The sequence below is a fragment of the Dryobates pubescens genome, chromosome 2, assembly GCF_014839835.1.
Source record: "Dryobates pubescens isolate bDryPub1 chromosome 2, bDryPub1.pri, whole genome shotgun sequence".
Taxonomy (NCBI): domain Eukaryota; kingdom Metazoa; phylum Chordata; class Aves; order Piciformes; family Picidae; genus Dryobates; species Dryobates pubescens.
Genome location: NC_071613.1, coordinates 15,831,713 through 15,853,263, shown reverse-complemented (window position 1 = coordinate 15,853,263; position 21,551 = coordinate 15,831,713). Strand labels below are relative to the sequence as shown.

The following is a 21,551-nucleotide window of genomic DNA, read 5'->3' as shown; positions in this document are numbered from 1 at the left end:
AATCTTCTTTCATCATGACCACCTAAAACTCCATGAGGAGCAAGTCTCCATCTGCACCTCTGGTGTCACTGTGCCTGAAGAGCCTTACCTGCACCCACTCCAAGTGAGCATTTTGCAGGAGGGTAGTCCAAGTGTCAGAGGGACACTTGGAGTGAGACCTCTATCTCCAGAGCCAAACGTTGCCTGGCTGCTGGGGGAGCGCAGAGACGACGTGAAGGGAATCTGACAGCGCAGCTCAAGGGCTTGTGATGGAGCTGCCTTAAAAATGAGAGCTTTGGAATGATATCACCACATGGAGGGGTGAGGCCTGGGCCAGGCTTTGCTGCAGTCATTGATGCAGTGGCCAACTGTTGACCTCTTAATCCACTTTTCCAGGAAGGGACCTGCTCTGTGCATCTTCTTCCAGCTCCTGCTGCGTCTGTGGCAGCTTTCTGCTGAGCACTTCAGTTTGCTGGGACAAACAGCAGGGCTAAGAACGCTAATGAGATGGGTTACAGTTTTGGATGAAGTCTCTCTGGCTCAGGGGGAACTGAGCAAAGTCTCCTGACCACTTTCTCTTCAATTCCTGAGTTCTCAGCTTCTGCTGCCAGGATGCACTTTTGGGAGGGTTAGAAGGAAGAAGGGTCAAGGCTTGTGGTTAAGCTGTGGAAGGCACAGCAGAGTGATCTCCCAAGGAAGAGGTCCCACACAACCCCAATGAGTTCCCCAAAGGAGATCTTGACTGAGTCCCACCCAGTCTTCAGCATCTCCTAAAGCGGAACAAACTGGGACAGCTTAGCAGCCCACGGGATGTCTTGCAGACTGCCAGCACTCGCTGCAGAGTGACAGATGGAAGATTGTTGTGCTGCAAACACCAGCCCAATGTCAACATGTTGGCCTCCCACACAGCCTCTCACCTGCTGAACTTTGCTTGCTTCTTCCAAAAGCAGCTCCACCTCACACCGGTGCTGTGTCTGTGCCGACACAGCCTGCTGATGCTCAGCTGGGAGCAGGAAGAGGGCCACAGTTCTCTGTTCAGTTAGCACCAGGCATGGATGCATGTCACATTCTGGTAGGAAAAGAGCTCTCTCATCATGGAATCATAGAATCAATAAGGTTGGAAAAGACCTCAAAGATCATCAAGTCCAACCTGTCACCCAACACCTCATGACTACTAAACCATGGCACCAAGTGCCACGTCCAATCCCCTCTTGAACACCTCCAGGGCTGGTGACTCCACCACCTGCCTGGGCAGCCTCTTCCACTCTTCCATGAAAGGCATTTTTCCTAATCTCCAACCTAAACCTCCCCTGGCACAATTCCAGGCCATTTCCTCTTGTTCAATCACCTGATAGTTGGGAGAAGAGACCAACCCCCACCTCACTCCAATCTCCTTTCAGAGAGTTGTAAAGAGTAGGAAAGTTTCTCCTCAGACTCCTCTATCCTCAGGCTAAACAATCCCAGTTCACAGGATCACAGTATCACAGGACATTAGAGATTGGAAGAGATCATCAAGTCCAACCCCCCTGCCAAAGCAGGGTCACTTAGGGTAGTCTGCACAGGAAGGCATCCAGGTGGGGTTTGAAAGTCTCCAGAGAAGGAGACTCCACAACCTCCCTGGGCAGCCTGCGCCAGGGCTCTGTCACCCTCACTGTAAAGAAGTTTCTCCTCATGTTGAGTTGAAACCTTCTGTGTTCATGTTTGTATCCACTGTTCCTTGTCTTATTAGTGCACACCACCAAGAAGAGCTTGGTGCCCTCCACTTGACACCCACCCCTCAGATACTGATAGGCATTGATCAGATCCCCTCTCAGCCTTCTCTTCTCCAGACTAAACAGCCCCAGGGCTCTCAGTCTCTCTTCACAGGGGAGAAGCTCAAGTCCCCTAATCATCCTCACTGGACTCTCTCCAGCAGGTCTCTGTCTCTCTTGAACTGGGGAGCCCAAAACTGGACACAGCATTCCAGCTGTGGTCTCACCAGGGCAGTTCTCTCAGCTGCTCCTCACCAGCCCTGTTCAGACCCTTCACCAGCTGTGCTGCTCTTCTCTGGACCCACTCCAGCCCCTCCAGCCTTTCTTGTAGTGAGGTGCCCAGAACTGAACACAACATCTGAAGTGTGGCCATACCAATGCAGGATGCAGAGGGATGACCACCTCCCTTGCACTTCTGGCCACACTGCTTCTAATACAGGCCAGGAGAGGAGAAGAGTGAGAGGGGATTTAATAAATGGTTATAAATATCTGAGGGCTGGGAGTCAGGAGGGAGGGGACAGGCTCTGCTCACTTACACCCTCTGACAGGACAAGGGGCAATGGATGGAAACTACAGCACAGGAGATTCCACCTCAACATGTGGAAGAACTTCTTCACAGTGAGAGTCACAGAGCACTGGAACAGGCTGCCCAGAGAGGTTGTGGAGTCTCCTTCTCTGGAGCCTTTCCAGCCCCATCTGGATGTATTCCTGTGTGACCTGTGCTGGATTCTCTGCTCCTGCTCTGGCAGGGGGGTTGGACTCGATGATCTCTAGAGGGCCCTTCCAACCCCTGACCTGCTGTGTTCCTGTGAGCTTCTTGGCCACCTGGGCACACTGCTGGTTCATTCTTCTACAGGAGCAATCCCCTGGGCTCCCCAGGAGCAATTGCCTGGGCTCCCCAGGATGCCACTGTGGTGTCTTTTCACTGGTGCACCTTCCCTGCTAATTCACAAAGCACAAGCACTTGGCTGTTTTGACAACACAACAGAAGATACTTTCTGTGTGCTAAACCTAATGCTGTGAACACAAACATTGCAACAGACTTAGGGAAGCTCCCTCTCTCTGTTAAACAACTTTCTGTTTCCATTTCTAGCGTGAGAAGACGACCAGCTCTCAGCAATGGTTTAAATGCCTCTTGCAAGCCTTAAAGGGAGGCTGCAGATGTTTGTTGTCTGGCTTTATTTAGAGGAGTTAGGCTTTTGCTGGGCAGTGCTCTGATAGAGGGGGCTAAAGATGTCTCTGCTCACTTCCTGGGGGTTGGACAAGATGACCTCTGAGGGTCCCTTCCAACCTGATGAGTTCTATGGTTCTGTGATCTCTGGAAGAAAAGAGAACCAGAAACAAGGCATCAGGTAAAGCTAATACATATGTATGGGTGGTTTGGCTGTCTCATTCTTGCTCTCCCCCAGACAGCACACTGGGGACAGGTAATCCTACTATTAAGAATTTGGCCCCAGAGGATCTAATAGGATCAAGGATGAGAGGAAATGGCCTCCAGCTGCACCAGGAAAAGTTTAGATTGGATATTAGGAAGAATTTCTTTACTGACAGAGTGGTCAGGCATTGGAACAGGCTGCCCAGGAGGGTGGTGGAATCACCATCCCTGGAGATGTGCCTAGAGTGCAGAAATGAGGTTCTGAGGGATGTGGTTTGGCATCAAACTTTAACTTCATTCATTTCTCTGTGCTCTTCTCACCCATCCTCTCTCTGCCCTGAGGGAGTTCATGGAGTCAAAGGGTGAGGGATTCAGAGGTCAGGCAGGGTCCTCCCCTTGTCCAGCCTTGGTACTGAGATGATTAACTCTGGCAGGTGGTCAGGCATTGGAACAGGCTGCCCAGGGTGGTGGTGGAGTCATTGTCTGTGATGCCGTTCAAAAACTGTGTCAACGTGGCCATTTGGGCCATGGTGGTGTTGCTTTGATAGCTGGATTTGATGATTTTAGAGGTCTTTTCCAGCCACAATGATTCTGTGCTTCTGTGACAAGAAACACTTTGAGGCCAGGGGCATTTCTGAGATTTTCATTATCAGGCCCAGAAACAAAGCTCTGAGCTCACTCTTGCTGGGGAAGATACACTTGGCATTTCAGCATTTCCATGTGGCTGCACTTGAGCAAAGCTCTGTTTGGGTCTGGAAAGAAGTACTTTCAGCCTTCTGAACTGTCCCTGTGATCAGTCAGACCCTAGTGCAACCAATGCAAAGCAGAGTCAGGCTGGTGGTCTGGTGGTCTAGCCTGCGAGGAGGGAGTGGTTCTTAGTCAAAAGGAGACAACCAGCTCCCTGGGCTCAAGGGACTACCCCTCCATGAATAGAATGGGATGGGATGGGATGGGATGGGATGGGATGGAATGGAATGGAATAGAATGGAATGGAATGGAATGGAATGGAATAGAATAGAATAGAATAGAATAGAATAGAATAGAATAGAATAGAATAGAATAGAATAGAATAGAATAGAATAGAATAGAATAGACCAGGTTGGAAAAGACTTTCCAGATCATCAAGCCCAACCTATCACCCAACACCATCTAATCAACTAAACCATGGCACCAAGTGCCTCATCCAGTCTTTTCCTAAACACCTCCAGGGATGGTGACTCCACCACCTCCCTGGGCAGCACATCCCAATGGCCATTCTCTCTTGCTGTGAAGAACTTCTTCCTCACATCCAGCTTAAACCTCCCCTGGTGCCAGGTGAATCTGGATGGGAATGGTCCTGTTGACAAGCCCTGTCACAGCCCTTCAGTCTGCCATCCCTCAGAGGCATGGGAAGATGTAGAACACAGAGAGCAACACAGGGGATTTGAGACCACATCCAGAGGAGTTTTAAGTCCTCTGAGTCATGTTTGGTCTTGCCCTCAGATGGTCACTTTTCGGTCCCTTTGGAGAGCACTGCTTTTCCTTCACCCTGGCTCTCTAAGGGTGGTAAAGCACATGCCAAGGGGGCAGGATGGCTGCTGGGCACACCAGCTGCCTGCCTTTTGCAGTGTCTGAGAATTGAAGACAGTTCTTTTGTCCCTGTTTCTTTTTCCCACCTCTCTTATCAGAGTGTTCAGAGGACAGGGACATTGTCCCCAGAACCACAGAATGGTAGGTGTTGGAGGGGACCTCTGAAGATCACCCGATCCAACCCCCCTGCTAGAGCAGGATCTCCTAGAATAAATCACACAGGAACAGTGGTGGACTTGGGGGAGGCTAGAGGAAGCATCATAACCCTTCTCTGCTGGGGCCCACCATTAGTAAGACACCTCAGAAGTCCTCTGTCACCCTGCATTGTCGTCCACTTGTCTTCACCACCACAGGGCAGTGGTTTATTGCCTCTCCAAGCAAGACAGGTGAGGCAGGGTGTGCTTATATGTGGGCCTGTATTTCCTCCTGAGCTAATACCAAAGTCAAGCTGATTTTGGTACCTTAAGCTCTCATTCATTGCCTTTGTCCTCACCTCGATATCTCTTTCCTTCCTTCAGCAGGAAAATGGGAGCCACCGCCCCAGCCTGAACTGTCTGTAAGGTACAGCAAAAACCAGAGACCACTGGGTCCCCACTGCCTCAGAGACCTCCCAGCATGGATGGCTTGGTTGAGCAGAACAGTGTGCTAATGCACAGTAAGATTGCTGAAGCTGGGAAAAGGAATGGTTTGATTAACACGAGGAACTTAGTGGCAGAGAGCCGGGACGGTCTGGTCTCTGTCTACCCCACCCCTCAGTACCAGAGCCACAGAGCAGGAAGCCTTTCCTCCCCGAGCTGCTTGGAGAAGAGCAGGAATGACCCTGTGCAGCAGCTCCTGGACCCCAACATGTTGCAGCAGACAGTGGAGTCTCACTACCGGCCCAACATCATCCTCTACTCCGAGAACGTGCTGCGCTCGTGGGGCGAGAGCCTGGGCTCGGAGTGCTGCGAAACCACCTTCATCGAGGAGCGCTCCCCCACCAAAGACAGCTTGGACTACCCAGACAGCAAGTTCATCGACCTCTCGGCAGATGACATCAAGATTCACACCCTCTCCTATGATGTGGAGGAAGAGGAGGACTTCCAGGAGCTAGAGGTTAGATGTCACTTCGGGATCCTCTGTCCAGTTCTGGGCTCCACAACTCAAGAAAGATGTTGACTTGCTGGAAGGTGTCCAGAGAAGGGCAACAAGGCTGGGGAGGGAGCACAGCCCTGTGAGGAGAGGCTGAGGGAGCTGGGGTTGGTTAGCCTGGAGAAGAGAAGGCTCAGGGGAGACCTTCTTGCTGTGTACAACTCCCTGAAGGGAGGTTGTAGCCAGGTAGGGGTTGGTCTCTTCTCCCAGACAACCAGCACCAGAGCAAGAGGACACAGTCTCAAGCTGTGCCAGGGGAGGTTTAGGCTGGAGGTGAGGAAGAAATTCTTCCCAGCAAGAGAGATTGGCCATGGGAACGTGCTGCCCAGGGAGGTGGTGGAAGTGGTTTAAAAAGAGCCTGGATGAGGCACTTGGTGCCATGGTTTAGTTATCAGATGGTGTTGGGTGGTAGGTTAGGCTTGATGATATTGAAGGTCTTTTCCAGTCTGGACAATTCTGTGATTCTTCTGTGATACACTGGGAAGTTTTGGGGGAAGGAGGGCATGCTTGGGGTTAAGGGTACAACCTCTGAGAGCTGGCCTCTAGGGGATCAGCTGTATCCTTCTCTCCTCTGGCCAGGACAGTCAGTGATTGCTATTTATTTGTTGGGAGAGTCTCAACTCTGTGGATGCTAATGGCACAATTCCCATTACCCCTAGCAGAGAGTTGGTGCTGTTCAGGCTGGAGAAGAGAAGGCTCCAAGGAGACCTAATTGTGGCCTTCCAGTATCTGAAGGGGGCTACAAGAAAGCTGGGGAGGGACTTTTTAGGGTGTCAGGGAGAGATAGGACTGGGGGGAATGGAACAAAACTAGAAATGGGTAGATTCAGATTGGATGTGAGGAAGAAGTTCTTCCCCATGAGGGTGGTGAGAGACTGTCACAGGTTCCCCAGGGAGGTGGTGGCAGCCTCATCCCTGGAGGTGTTTGCAGCCAGGCTGGATGTGGCTGTGAGCAACCTGCTGTAGTGTGAGGTGTCCCTGCCCATGGCAGGGGGGTTGAAACTGGCTGATCCTTGAGGTCCCTTCCAACCCTGACAGTTCTGTGATTCTATTCTCTGACCGGGCTGCTCACAACCTGTGTTTATACATCAAGTAAGGTTGGGGCCAAGAGCACTTGTCCACATACATGGATCTTGTCCTACTCTGCCAGCAAACATCATCTCTTACTTCCTCCTGTTCTGAACTGGGCATAAAGCCCAAGAGATGTCTCCTCCCTGAAGGTCCTCAAGGCCAGGTTGGACAGGGCCTTGAGCAACCTGGTCTGGTGGAAGTTGTCCCTGCCCATGGCAGGGGGTTTGGAACCAGACTGTTTTGCATACTAGTTCAAAGATGGAACATTCCTACCTCTGAATGAACACAAAGGCAGAAGTCTGAGGGGTTCCAAGCTGCAATGAATCCTGTGTCTGTGAAATAAAAGGTTATTTTCTGATGGAGTGAAACACCTCATTAAGTGCCAAATGCAATGTTTTCTTTCAGGTTCCCCTGCTTCATTGATTGCTCACAGTAAAAGTGAGATACATTTTGTTCTCCACATGGGGCAGACTGTGGAAATCAATTTAATTCTTTCTTAAAAGATGAATTTCCCCCCCCTCCCCCCTCTTTAAAAAGTCATTTTGGTGTTGGCTGAAACCAGCTGCCTGGGAGTAACAGAGATTTGTGTTTGCCGGTGGCTGTGGAAATGGAGGGTGTGCATCATTGCTGCTGAGCCCAAAGCTTTCTCCAGCACTGCTCACAAACCCCTAACCTAGCAAAGACTATTTGACTGCCTAGAGCAAGGCCATAGCTGCAGCTCCAAGCTGAGAAGAAGAGACTTTTCACAAGGGCTTGATGAGGGCCAGTGGCTTTGAGCTGGAAGAGGGGAGCTTCAGACTGGAGATGAGGAAGAAATTCTTTGCAGTGAGGGTGGTGAGACACTGGAACAGGTTGCCCAGGGAGGCTGTGGATGGCCCCTCCCTGGAGGTGTTCAAGGCCAGGTTGGACTTGAGCAGCCTGATCCAGTGGAAGGTGTCCCTGCCCATGGCAGGTGGATTGGAACTAGATGATCTTTAAGGTCCCTTCCAACCCAAACCATTCTAGGACTATTTGCTCACGGTTCTCTGTTGCAGGGGTTTCTTGAGTCCTAAACCCTCTGTTTTCAGCTCTTTTAATTACCAGTGTCTCAGTGATCACCACCAACAAGAGTCTTGGCTTCTCTTTTATTCCTTTTTCTCTCTGTATTGATAAGGTAAGAAGAAAGAGGTCTTCTCCCCAGCCTGTGGCAGTAGCGTGGCACTCAATGGTGCCGCAGGGAAACCAGAAGTTCCTCTCTAAGGCATGTGAGGCTCTGAGTTCAACTCACACCCTGCTACTGCACTTCCAAATTGGCTGTGGGAAGTTTCCTTTGCTTAATCAAAACAAAATCCCCAGCTGCTGGCTCTTTTGCCCTAGTTTCTTCTCAGGCAGTAGTGATGCAGCAGAGATTGCAAGTGTTTAATGGTGTTATTGGCACATCTGGCCTGACATTGAGGCAGGGACAAAACAAACCCACCCCAATGATAAGAGGAAAATATCTTCTCCTTGTCAATCCAAATCCAGCAAGGCTTCCTGTAGCCAACTGTTGGAGAATAGGCTGGAAAAAAATAGGTCAGGGAAATAAGGAGGACAAAGAAAACAGGTGAGAAAAGGTCAGGGAAATAAGGAGGACAAGGAAAATAGATGAGAAAAGGCTCAGGGAAATAAGGAGGACAAGGAAAACAGGTGACAAGAAGGTCAGGGAAATAAGGAGGATAAGGAAAACAGGTGACAAAAGGTCCAGGAAATAAGGAGGACAAGGAAAATAGGTGAGAAAAGGTCAGGGAAATAAGGAGGCCAAGGAAAATAGGTGACAAAGGGTCAGGGAAATAAGGAGGCCAAGGGAAGAATGTTTTATAGCAAAAGTGTTTTCCCTTTTCTTGGTGGCATTTTGAAAGTGCCCTTGCAATGGCACAGGATCACAGAATGCCAGGCTGGAAGGGATCCCAGGGATGCTGCACCTGTGTGGCCAGATGCATGAGGGGCCCCTGGGCTTGGCTGGTCCAGAGGTTCATTAGAGTCATGGCTTCATGTGTTGAGCCTGCAGTGGAGGAAAAGTGTTTGAGCAGGGGGATGAACCATGCCAGATTCTTAACTGCAGAAAAACGTGTCTACCTGTCCAGCTGAGATAAACAGCCCCTGAATCACACAGCATGCCCCTTTTTGTCTCCCCTGGATGCATTCCTGTGCGATCTGCTCTAGGTGACCCTGCTCTGGCAGGGGGGGTGTTGGACTTGATGATCTTTCAAGGTCCCTTCCAACCCCTAACATTGATCCTGTGATTCTTCCCCCCAGCCATTTTGCAAGAAGCAAAGGCTTTTCTTGAAATTACTAATAGACCCAAAATGGGCTGGAAAGGATTAGCACCAGGACTCAGAGCAGAAGGTAAAAGGAGAACAGGGAGAGAGAGAGATACAGCAGAGGTGTGCAAGGTTTTACCTCCCCGCTGTGAGAGCCTTGAAGGGTTTGATTGTGCCATTGAGGAGGCACAGCACCTTGCTGAGTATCTTGCCACATTGACTGTCAGGCTACAGCTCATGGAGGGGTGGGAGCTGCAGAGGGTAAGAGCAGATGAGAGCTCAGTCCTTGTCAGAGGAGTGGGTTGTGTTGTTGTTGCAACTCACCTGCTTTTCCAGGAGGAAACTCTTAAAATAGCCCCTCTGGGCAAATGGTAGTGGAGGGGAGCATTGTGCAGAAGAGCTGTTGTGTCTTGAAAACTGAGGGCTATCATCTGTTCTTCGAGGCATGGCAAGTGGATTCCCAACTCACGCACCTCAGTGAGATGCCTTCTGGGAGACAGAACAGCCTGGGGGTTGTTAGTCACTTCTCATCCCCCGTGTCCCTCTGGCACTGCCTCTCTTACTGCAGAGCATCTACCTAGGGTGGTTGAGGACTGGCTTGTATCAGCAATGCTGTGTCCAGCAGGAGCAGGGAGGGGATTGTCTCCTTGTACTCAGCCCTGGGGAGGCCACACCTTGAGTATTGTGTCCAGTTTTGGGCACCTCAATACAGGAGAGATGTGGAGGTGCTGGAGCCAGTGCAGAGGAGGGCAATGAACCTCCATGGTTCTTAAACCCATAACAGAAGGGACCTCTGAAAATCACCTAGTCCAGCCCACCTGCTCCAGCACCTCAATGTCCTTCTTGTGTTGAGGTACCCAAAACTGACCCCAATATTCCAGGTGCAGCCTCACCGGTGCTGAGCACAGGGGCACCATCGCTCGCCTGGTCCTGCTGGCCACACTAACCCTGATCCAGGCCAAGCTGCAGGTGGCCTTCTTGGCCACCTGAGCACACTGCCTGCTCATGTTCAGCCAGCTGTCAGCCACTTCTGTCTGCATGTTCTTCGGGCTGCCTACAGTTGTCTGGAGGGGAAAACATCTTGCAAGCAGCTCTCGTATGCCCAGGGAGCCCTGCTTTGCTCCAGCAGTTCCCAGGCATGAAAGCAGAGAGCTGCTCACTGTGTAGAAGCTTTAAACTTCTCTCTTCAATGCCCATGCCTGAAATCAGATGATTCCCTAAGCAGGGATCTCTGGCAGGCTTATACATATCTTATGAGTTCCTGACACCACAACTAATAGACAACTTGTCAGAGGTGGCAGCAGCGAAATATTTCAGGAGATGCCAGCTGAAACACCTCTCCCTTGCAGCTCCTGTGTAAATGCAGTGCATCTTTTATCCCCAAACATCATTTGTCATCTTGCACTCGGGCTAGTTTTCCTCCTAACCCCCAGACAGATGCCTCATTTAGAGAAACCCAAGCTATTGATGGCAGCAAATGGAATTATTCATGTGTGTGTGGCATAAAAGAATACATCTGAGCTCTCTCTTCAAAACCCCCCCCCCCCTTTTTTTTTAATCTTTCCTCTTTTTCCCCAGCAATGCCTGAAACAGTCTCTGAACAGGAAATAAATAGAATGTTCTGAGGAGTGGAAGAAGAAAGGGAATTTTAGTGCTTTCAAGCTAAACCATCCCCACTTCCAAGCTAAAATATAGAGATGGAAGGTGACTCTAAGCCATGCTCTGTTCCATCTAACCCCCCTCTCCCCAGCATTCCCAAGCACCTCCTAGCCACAGCTCTGCTGCAATGTGAAGAAGAGGCCCTGGAGAGGCTTGTGGATGCTGAGTCCCACAGTATGAATGCTTCCTCTCAGTGCTTCCAGCTTGCACAGGCTTGCATGGCTCTGCAGAGGTCAAGAGGATGGGTCTGGGCTCTTCTCACTGGTGCCCACTGGCTGGACAAGGGGCAGTGGCCACAAGGTTTCACTTATAAATTAGAACAGAACAGAACAGAATAGAATAGAATAGAATAGAATAGAATAGTCCAGACCAGACCAGGTTGGAAGAGACCTTCAAGATCATCACGTCCAACCCATCATCCAACACCACCTAATCAACTAAACCATGCAGCCAAGCACTCTATCAAGTCTCGTCCTGAACACCTCCAGTGATGGTGACTCCAAAAAGCTTCTTGGAGGGTGCCAGAGCACTGGAAGAGGCTCCCCAGAGAGGTTGTGGAGCCTCTTTCTCTGGAGCCTGTCAAAACCCACCTGGTCATGTTCCTGTGCAAACTGGTCTAGGTGAACCTGCTCTAGCAGGCAGGTTGGACTGAGTGATCTCCAGAGGTCACTTCCAACCCCTACCATACTGTGATTCTGTGACAAGAGCTGAGCTGCAGTGTTCTCAGCCTTCCCTGGCAGTAGGCATCTGGAAAGCATTTATGGGCACCACCTTGAGGAGCTTAGCATGGTTGGGTTCCCCCTTCCAGAGGGCTGTGCAGCATGGGTGAAGGGGTGAAGGTGGACAAGAGGCACACAAGCCAGCTGCACATGATCCTGGAGATAAAAGATGAGGTGAATGCAGACCCAGCACCCACCAAACCTTCACTATTAGGAGCAGGGAACACTTGAAGGAGCTTAGTGAGAGCCTGGCTTGACACAGATAACAGAAAATTGCTGTTCACACACCGGGTAGTGAACACTTGGTGAGCTGCTGCCACAGGAGGTTCTGATGGATCAACAAGTTCCAGAGGGATTAGATATATTCATGGGTGAGGAACCTGTGAACAGGCATTAAAAGGCATTGGCAAAGCTTTTCTTTCTAATACCTTTTACACAACCATTTCGAGGGGGCACAGGGGATGGGCTGCAAATTGCTCAGGTTCCTGTCATGTCCTGCTGCTGCTGTCAGAGTCGGAGCCTGAGGCTCCATGGGCCAGTGGTCTGACCCCAGAGGACACACTTTATGTCCCTGCATTTCTTCACAGGCACATGATTAACAAGAGTGATTACACTTCATTTGCATTTGATTTCTTTTTCTCCCTTAAAGGAGAAGCCACTGGAGTCTGGAGATGCTGAGCTGTGCCAAGTGATATTAACCTTTATTAGCCAGCCCCTAGGTGAGGGGAGCAGGGCTGGGAAGTCACCTTCAGCAGACTAGCAGTGCCCTCCTATGAATCTTGTTAATAGCAGCCAAGCCCCAGGAGATTTCGTCTCTCATTATCATTTCCCTGAGTTTTCAGAGTGACACCATGCAGTGAGGTCCCTGGGCTCCAGCCTGGAAGAGGCAGGAGCTCTGGATGAGCTGCATGCTGTCACTTGCAGAAGATGGGGATGGGGTACAGTTCTTTGAGGACTGAACCATAAAGAGAGCTCTGTCAGCTCTGAAGCAAGAAGAGGACAATCAAAAATAGGACCATCCCCAGCCTGAGGAGTGTACTGCTCCTCTTCCTGCTGAAGTGGCTGAGTGATTGGGCTACCTCCCTCATCAGAGAGTCACAGAACAGCTGGAAGAGACCTTAAAGGTCATTTAGTTACAACCCCCTGTGCCATGGGCAGGGACACCTTCCACTACACCAGCTTGCTCCAGGCTCTGTCCAACCTGGCCTTGACCACCTCCAGGGATGGGGTATTCACAACCTCCCTGGGCAGCCTGTTCCAGTGTCTCACCACCCTCACTGTAAAGAACTTCTTCCTAATCTCCAGTCTAAATCTCCCTTCTTTCAGCTTAAATGTTTCTCAACAAGCAATGCTGAGACTGTTTGTGGACCACCTGCTCCTCTACTAATGGCAGGAAGGTAGAATCATAAAATGGTCTGGGTTGGAAGTAACCTCCAAAAGTCATCCACTCCAAACTTCCCCTGCAGTCAGCAGGGACATCCTCAACCAGCTCAGGTTGCCCTGTTGAACCTCATCTCGAATATCTCCAGGGATGGGGCCTCAACCACCTCCCTGGGCAACCTGTTCCAGTGCTCCACTACCCTCATGGTAAAAAACTTGGTTCTAATTTCTGTAAAGTGTGGAGGCTTTCCTCTCCCTGAGTGGGAACTTTAGAGCAATGTGCCATGCCATGAAGAGTAACATCAGTGCAGTGCACTGCATTCACCACAGGTTTACCCTTCTCAACAGTGCAAGCTGCTGGAAGCCCCTTCCCTGTAGTGGCTGCTGGCCCTTCCTGCAGAGGGGATACATAAGTGCCTCCCACCTGAGTTCAGAGAGTGTCGCTCACCCAAAGGACAAGAGGAAGTGGCCTCAAGTTCCCCAGGGGAGGTTTAAGTTGGATGTCAGAAGAAACTTCTTCACTGGAAGGGTTCTCAGATGCTGGAAGAGGCTCCCCAGGGAGGTGGTGGAATTGCCACCCCTGGAGGTGTGTAAAAGCCACAGAGGTGCAGTGCTGTGGGACATGGTTTAGGACCAGGCTTGGCAGAGTTAGACAATGGTTGGACTTGATGATCTTAAGGTTTTTTCCCCAACCCCAATGCTTCTCTGAAGATCAGGGATATTTACTTTTATGTCTATGACTGCTGCTCTCCCAGTGTGATTTAGGACACTGGCAGCTGGCCTGGTTTAGTATGGATCTGTTTATCACTGAAGTAATCCTCTTCCAGTGGCAATGTGTTACATACAAGCTCCTGATGAGCTCTGGGCAGACTGTGGCTGTGGGCATCTAGGAAACATCTGAAGGGAGATGAACAAAATCCAGAGGGACAGGAGAAAGAAGGGGTTTGGACAGCTGCATCCAGGGGTTTTACATTTCAGTCTTGCAAGGTTACATATGAAAAACTCTCCAAGAGAGGAGAGACCTCTGTGAGCCCATTTTGCAAGGCTTGACTGCTTGACTGACAAAGCAATTTAGGCTGGAGGCTGGGAAACAGAAGGAGCTGGACCAGGTCAGACTGAGTAGATAATGGCTCATCTCAATTCCTTTCAAGCTGAAAGGGAGCAACTGCAGCAGCTCCAAATGGTGAAAAGAAAGAAGGCAACAGGCAAACCAAAAGAAGTAAATAATGCAGCACCAAGACACACACACACACACAAATCCACTATCTCAACAGGTTTTGGAGTCCTCTTAAGCAAGCATCAGCAAGATGCTGCTCAGTGGTGAGTCTGTGGGGGTCTTGCTGATGATACCAAACAGGGAGGAGGGGCTGGCACCCTGTCAAGCTGTGCTGCCATTCAGCCAGGCATAGACAGGCTGGAGAGGTGGGCAGGGAGAAACCCAAGGAAAGGCAGAGTCCTGCCTCTGAGGAAGAACAACCCCATGGATCAGTACAGGTTGGAGGCTGACCTGCTGGAGAGCAGCTCTGCTGAAAAGGACCTGGGAATGCTGGTGGACAAGAAGTTTACCATGAGCCAGCAATGTGCCCCTATGGCTAGAAGGCCAGTGGTATTCTGGTATGGAAGAGTGTGGCTGTGGGAGGTTGTCCTCCCCCTCTGCTCTGCCCTGGGGAAGCCTCATCTGCAATACTGCATCCAGTTCTGGGCTGCCCAGTTCAAGAAGGACACAAAACTACTGAAGACAGTCCAGCTGAGAGCCACAAAGATGTTGAGGGTCGTTGGAACAGGAAAATGGACTGACATGGAGAGGCTGATAGAGCTGGGGCTGTCTAGCCTGGAGAACAGGAGAATAAGAGGCATCTCATTCATGCTGATCAGTATCTGAAGGGTGAATGTCAGGAGGATGCAGCCAGATTCTTCTCAGTGGTACACAGGGACAGGATGAGGAGCAAAGAACACAAACTAACCCAGGAGGTTCCATGTAAACATAAGGAAAAACTTCTTCCCTTTGAGGGTGGCAGAGGACTGGAGCAGGCTGCCCAGAGAGGTTGTGGAGTCTCCTTCTTTGGAGGCATTCCAAACCCACCTGGACATGTTCCTGTGTGATTGACTCTGGGTGCTCCTGCTTTAGCAGTGGGGGTTGGACTAGATGCTGCTCAGAGGTCCCTCCTAACCCCTACCATCCTGTGATTCTGTGAAGTATGTTGAGGCAGAGCAGTAAACAAACTACAGCCCTTGTGCATTATCCATCCAGCATGCTGCCCTTGACATCTGCTGCCTTTAGGTGAACTCTGACTGCTTGCAGAAGAGCAGAGGGGTGCAGAGTGATGGTCAGAGGAGCATGTTTAACTGCAGAGTGATGGCCAGAGGAGCATGTTTAACTGCATTACTGAAACAGGCACTGTTGTGGAGGGAAGCAGAGCGACAAATTATCTCGGAGTTGCATCATGCCTTGCTCTTGGTCAGAAACAGACCACTGGATGGACCATCTGGATCTGAAGCAGATCCCACAGGGCCACACCAGAAATTAGTTTTGTATGCAGCCTGTGTGTTGCTGAATTTGCTGGCTTTGAAGGGGAAAGGGGGAAAAAAAAAGGAGCAATAGCAAAGGGGCTGTTTCCTGAATATTCATCAAAGGTTGCTGGCAGCTGTGGGTTTAGTACTGGAAGGGACTATGATGTGCCTATTGAGCTCAGCCTCCAGTACCATGAAGGCAGCCCACGGCAGGCTGTCTGCAGAACCTCTGTTCACTCACAATGCCTTGATTGAGGTAAAGCACACAGCTCTTAGGGCTGGCTAGCCTCCATTTAAGAGAGGGCTTCGTGTAACAGAAAATCCATTACGTCTGCAGCCGAGTGTTCATCGCTGTCTCCCTCGGAAAACCTGCGCCTCCCTCGGCTCTGCTCCTCCTTTGTTCTGCTCTCAGGTGCTGGGGCTCCTTTTGGCTTGCCTGCTAAAAGAAAGAGCTCTCTGATCAGAGAAATTGTCTCCTCATGTGGGCATTACTGGCTGTGATGATGAAATTGCTTCTTAAATGGTTCTCACAAGTGAGGTTGGCTTCTCTGCCTTCTGCCTGCGTTGCCGTCCTGCGGCATCACTCCACGCTGCTTCTTCCCCCCACCCTGATTGCTTCCTTGTGCTTGCAGCAGAACTTGACCCAGCCTGTGCATGTCTGCAGTGCTGCACCTTTCCTTCCCTCACTGTGGCTCACCTTCCTTCTCCCCTGTGCTGCATGACAGAGGAGGGTTATTTTCAGCTTGCTGGTCACAGGGTGTTAGGAGGTGGAAAGGACCTCCAGAGATCAAGTCCAACCTCCCCTGCCAGAGCAGAACCATAGAATCCAGCACAGGTCACACAGGAACACATCCAGATGGGGCTGGAAAGGCTCCAGGGAAGGAGACTCCACAACCTCTCTGGGCAGCCTGCTCCAGGGCACTGTGACCCTCACAGTGCAGAAGTTCCTCCTCATATTGAGGTGGAACCTCCTGTGCTGCAGTTTCCATCCATTGCCCCTTGTCCTATCCCAGGGTGCAACTGAGCAGAACCTGTCCCCTCCCTCCTGAGACGCCCAGCCCCCAGATAAACACTTATTAAATCCCCTCTCAGTCTTCTCTTCTCCAGACTAAGCAGCCCCAGGGCTCTCAGCCTCTCCTCACAGGGCAGTGCTCCAGTCCCTTCATCATCCTGGCAGTTCTCCATTGCACTCTCTCCAGCAGATCCTGTCCCTCTTGAACTGGGGAGCCCAAAACTGGACTCAGTATTCAGGTGAGGTCTCACCAGGGCAGAGTAGAGGGGAAGGACAACCTCCCCCTGTTGATTTAACACTCTAATCTAGTGGTCCTTCTTGGCATCACTGTGGTGTGAAACACAGTCCAAAGCAAGGACCCCATGCTCAGCTTTGTGTACAGAGAGCTCTGCTCTGTGCTGGATGGATTCCTGCTCCCACATCATGGTCCTTTCAGAAATGGACTGTTCGCATCATTCAGTATCCTATCTCAAACACTGGCTTCTCCCTGTCCTGTCTTCTGCCCTCATTTGCTCAGGAAGCATCACTGTCTAGATCTGTTTGAAGATAGGAAGGCTCAACAGAGGGGCATGGGCGGGCTGGATCGATGAGCTGAGGCTGCTTGTATGAAGGTTCAGCAGGGCCAGAACTGGACACAGAGCTCCAGGTGGATGATCACAAACTTGGTCCACAGCAGAGAAGGAAAAATGCTATAATTAACCAGCACCTCTTCATTTCCCTTTCTTTTGCTTTCCCAGAGTGATTACTCCAGTGACACCGAAAGCGAAGACAACTTCCTGATGATGCCACCGAGAGATCATCTCGGCCTCACTGTGTTCTCCATGCTCTGCTGCTTCTGGCCACTGGGAATCGCTGCCTTTTACCTATCTCATGAGGTAATCTTTCCAACCTCTTCTGCTCATTCAGAGCTTTGCACCCACAGAGTCTTTACATCACCCTACACCAGCAGGGAAATTTCACCAGAGCCCAAATGTGGGCCAGACATCCTCCAGGGCAGAGGGAGATGGCTAAACAAGGAGGTGTGCTCCCCACCTTGGTATTTCCCTGTTGCAGTGGTGGTTGTCTTGTGAGAGAGTTTCCAGAGGGAGGAATCTACCACAGATTTTAGGTTGTAGGTGACAATGGTCAAGTTCCAGGTCAGATTGTAGCATGTCCAGAGAGGGATTTCCTGTGGGCATGACTTTTGAGTGCAAAACATCCTTCCTACCTCAAATACTCACACTTCCCCTCAAGAAAGCTGGAAAAGCAAGCCAGGCACTATGTTTTCCAGAACAGGAAAATAGCTTCAGTTCTGTAGAAGCTTATTTGCTTTCCAGGAACTATTTCCTTCCTCACTGTGTTCTCCATGCTCTGCTGCTTCTGGCCACTGGGAATCGCTGCCTTTTACCTATCTCATGAGGTAATCTTTCCAACCTCATCTGCTCATTCAGAGCTTTGCACCCACAGAGTCTTTACACCACCCTACACCAGGAGGGAAATTTCACCAGAGCCCAAATGTGGGCCAGAGGCAGAGGGAGGTGGCTAAACAAGGAGGTGTGCTCCCCACCTGGATATATCTCTGTTGCAGTGGTGGTTGTCTTGTGAGAGAGTTTCCATCCACAACACAATTTAGGTTGTAGGTGACAATGGTCAAGTTCCAGGTCAGATTGTAGCATGTCCAGAGAGGGATTTCCTGTGGGCATGACTTTTGAGTGCAAAACATCCTTCCTACCTCAAACACTCACACTTCCCCTCAAGAGAACTTGATTTCTTGGTTCCCAAGCTGGAGAGCAAGCCAGGCACTATGTTTCCAGGAACAGAGAAATAGCTTCAGTTCTGTAGAAGCTTATTTGCTTTCCAGGAACTATTTCCTTTCCCCCAGAACAACAAAATTGCTCAGTCTGTTCTTGCCCAGCTTCAATATGGAAAAACATTTTTAACCAGAGAAATGTTTTGGTTTGTTTCCTTCCTGAGACTGGCTCGGTGCTTTCCAGCCTGGACCTAACTAACAATCATCTCTTGGTGCAATGTTTTGTTTTCATTCTTGACAAGTATGACTTCAGAAGTCCCTGCAGAGTAGTGGCTGAGTTTGTCAGCGTGGCAGATAATGTAGTGTGGCAGAGAAGGAGTCACACTGGAAGTCTGGTTGTTGGGAGTTGGATTTGCACCCCAATAAAGGACATGAAGGAGAGGGAAATATACTCTGATGCCTCACAGGATCACAGGAAGGATCCCAAAGAGATCATCAAGTCCAACCCCCCTGCCAGAGCAGGGCCATACAATCTAGCTCAGGCCACACAGGAATGCATCCAGATGGGCCTTCAGAGTCTCCAGAGAAGGAGACTCCACAGCCTCTCTGGGCAGCCTGCCCCAGTGGTCTGTGACCCTTACAGTAAAGAAGTTCCCCCTTGTGTTGTGGTGGAAGCTCCTGTGCTGCAGCTTACATCTGATGGGGAAGTGGAGACTGGGAAAGAAGCTGTGATGACCAGCTTGGGATGCAGTAGCTTGAGCAGGGCCAGCTTACTCCTCCAGGTAGGTCTTGCAGGTTGGAGATTTCCTCTGGTAAGACTGATTAAAGGTCAGATTGCATGGACACTGTAAGGGGCTTCCTCTGACTCTGTGACTCACATGTAGCAAGTTCCCAAGGCAGGTTGCTTGCAGCTCTGAGCACTAAATAGGTTGGTAAGATAACCTCCATCCTAACTAGGACAGGTCTGTGTGGAGCTGGAGTCCTCCCTTGACAGAGATTGACTCTGTGCAGGCTCAGAGGGAAAGGCAAATGTTTGGAGGGTGATGCCCCAGGCCAGCAGACCCCACAGGGTACACAGAATATGTGCATGGCCCAGGCATGGGCAAAGCTATATTGACAAGGGCTGGTCACTGCTGCCTGCCTGTCCACACTCCTCCCCTTGCTCCCATCAGACAGATGGCAGAGTGGCCAGGCAGAGGGAGGTGGTGAATACTGAACAGCACAGACTGTGCCAGCATAAAATAACATGGCTCAGCTGTGATACAGAGAGAAGCTACCTGCTGAGATAGCCAGGAACATCCAGCACTGTGTGAATGTGTTGGGTCTTTCTGTCTTGGAAGAGCAGCTCTGAAATAAATGCCCCAGCCCCTGATTGTGGACATTTGGGTGAACATCTCTTAGCCTGGGGGAAAAAATAACTGACTCAGGACATGCAAGGTGTGCAGCTTCTTTAGGTTAGATATTTAGAAGAATTTCTTTCCTGCAGGAGTGGTCAAAGATTGGACCAGGCTGCCCAGGGAGGTGGTGGAGTCACCATCCCCGGAGGAGTTAAAAAAATCAAGTAGATGTGGCACTTCAGGACATGGTCCAGTGGTCATGGAGGTGTTGGGTGGAAGGCTGAACTTGATCTTAGAGGTCTTTTCCAATCTTAATGATTCCAGGATTTTATTCTGTGATTCTTCTTTCAGAGGAGATGGAAAGCCTGGTCTTGGGTGGAGTGACACAGGATGCCTTATGGCAGAGAAGGGCCAAGAGGATGAGCAGAGGGCTGGAGCTACCCTGCTACGGAGACAGACTGAGAGAGTTGGGGCTGTTCAGTCTGGAGAAGAGAAGGCTCCAAGGAGACCTAATTGTGGCCTTCCAGGATCTGAAGGGGGCTACAAGAAGGCTGGGGAGGGACTTCTCAGGATATCAGGTAGTGATAGGACTGCGGGGAATGGAACAAGACTAGAAATGGGTAGATTCAGATTGGATGTTAGGAAGAAGCTGTTCCCCATGAGGGTGGTGAGACAGTGGCACAGGTTGCCCAGGGAGGTGGTGGAAGCCTCATCCCTGGAGGTGTTTGCAGCCAGGCTGGATGTGGCTGTGAGCAACCTGCTGTAGTGTGAGGTGTCCCTGCCCATGGCAGGGGGCTTGGAATGGGATGATCCTTGAGGTTTATTAACTACCAGCACCTCTCTTCTCTAGAGGTGGAAGGTGGCTCAGTTTGAGTGTGGCTAGAGTTTGCTCATGCCAGCTTTTCCCCTTGGGGTAGAAGACTCCTGGGAAAAGAGATGTCTGTGCTCCCAGGAAAAGGGACTGCAGGGTGTGCTGGGGATCAGCAGCTACTGATTTCAGTGCTCTGTGCTCCATGTCTTGGGCCAAGCAACTTCATAAGTGTCTTGGGTAATTTCCTCTTTACTCCTTGTTGGCCTTTTGATCTTGTGGTCACATTTCCAAGTCATGAAGAGAAAAGACAAAAGGGGTGGTGGGGGGGATTAGATTAATGAATGACCTGATTGCTTTAGCCTTGAAGCTAATTTTAAATAATTGGACAGGTAGCTGGCAAATAACATTCCCTGGAGAGCTGGATTCATTATGCAGGTGTTTAATTACAAGGAAATGTTGGGACAGGGGAGAGACCAGCTTGACACATTGGAGGAGAAGAGGTGGTCTCTTTTATTAGCAGTGGCAGACTCTGAACGTGAATTGTTCTGTGCCATTGATGCCTCTCACGTTGTGCTGAGCCAGCCAGAGCCCAGAGATGTATCAGTACAGTCATGCTCCAAGAGTACAGGACATTATTCCCTCCTGGCATCCTCTTTTCATCCCCCTGTTACTTTTTGTTGCTTGCCTATTGGCTCATTATTTGACAGGCTTACAGGAGGGTGAGAATTGCACAATCATAGAGCCATAGAATTGTTTTGGTTGGAAAAAAGAATCCTTAAGATCATTGAGTCCAACCATTCCCTAGCTCTAACCAAGGCTGGGGCTAAACCATGTCCAACCTATCACTCAACACCATCTAATCAACTAAGCCATGGCACCAAGTGCCTCATCCAGGCTCTTTTTAAACACTTCCAGGGATGGGGACTCCACCGCCTCCCTGGGCAGCACATCCCAATGGCCAATCTCTCTTGCTAGGAAGAATTTCTTCCTAACATCCAACCTAAACCTCCCCTGGAGAAGTTTGAGGCTGGTTCCTTGGGAGAAGAGACCGACCCCCACCTGGCTACAACCTCCCTTCAGGGAGTTGTAAAGAGCAATGTGGTCTCCCCTGAGCCTCCTCTTCTCCAGGCTAAGCAACCCCAGCTCCCTCAGCCTCTCCTCACAGGGCTGTGCTCCAGACCCCTCCCCAGCTTTGTTGCCCTTCTCTGGACACCTTCCAGCAACTCAACATCTTTCTTA

At 50.4% G+C, this 21,551-nt stretch overlaps 1 protein-coding gene across 1 annotated transcript in view; it reads left to right on the top strand.

Moving 5' to 3' along the window:
* SYNDIG1 (synapse differentiation inducing 1) overlaps window positions 1-17,446 on the top strand; it is a 32,787-nt gene extending 15,341 nt beyond the window's left edge. The window contains exons 2-4 of the mRNA XM_054169037.1: window positions 5,193-5,769; window positions 17,173-17,310; window positions 17,417-17,446. Coding sequence (XP_054025012.1) covers window positions 5,290-5,769; window positions 17,173-17,310; window positions 17,417-17,446 — 648 coding nt within the window. The 5' untranslated portion in view covers window positions 5,193-5,289. The remainder of the gene's footprint in view (window positions 1-5,192; window positions 5,770-17,172; window positions 17,311-17,416) is intronic.
* The last annotated feature ends 4,105 nt before the right edge of the window (window positions 17,447-21,551 follow it).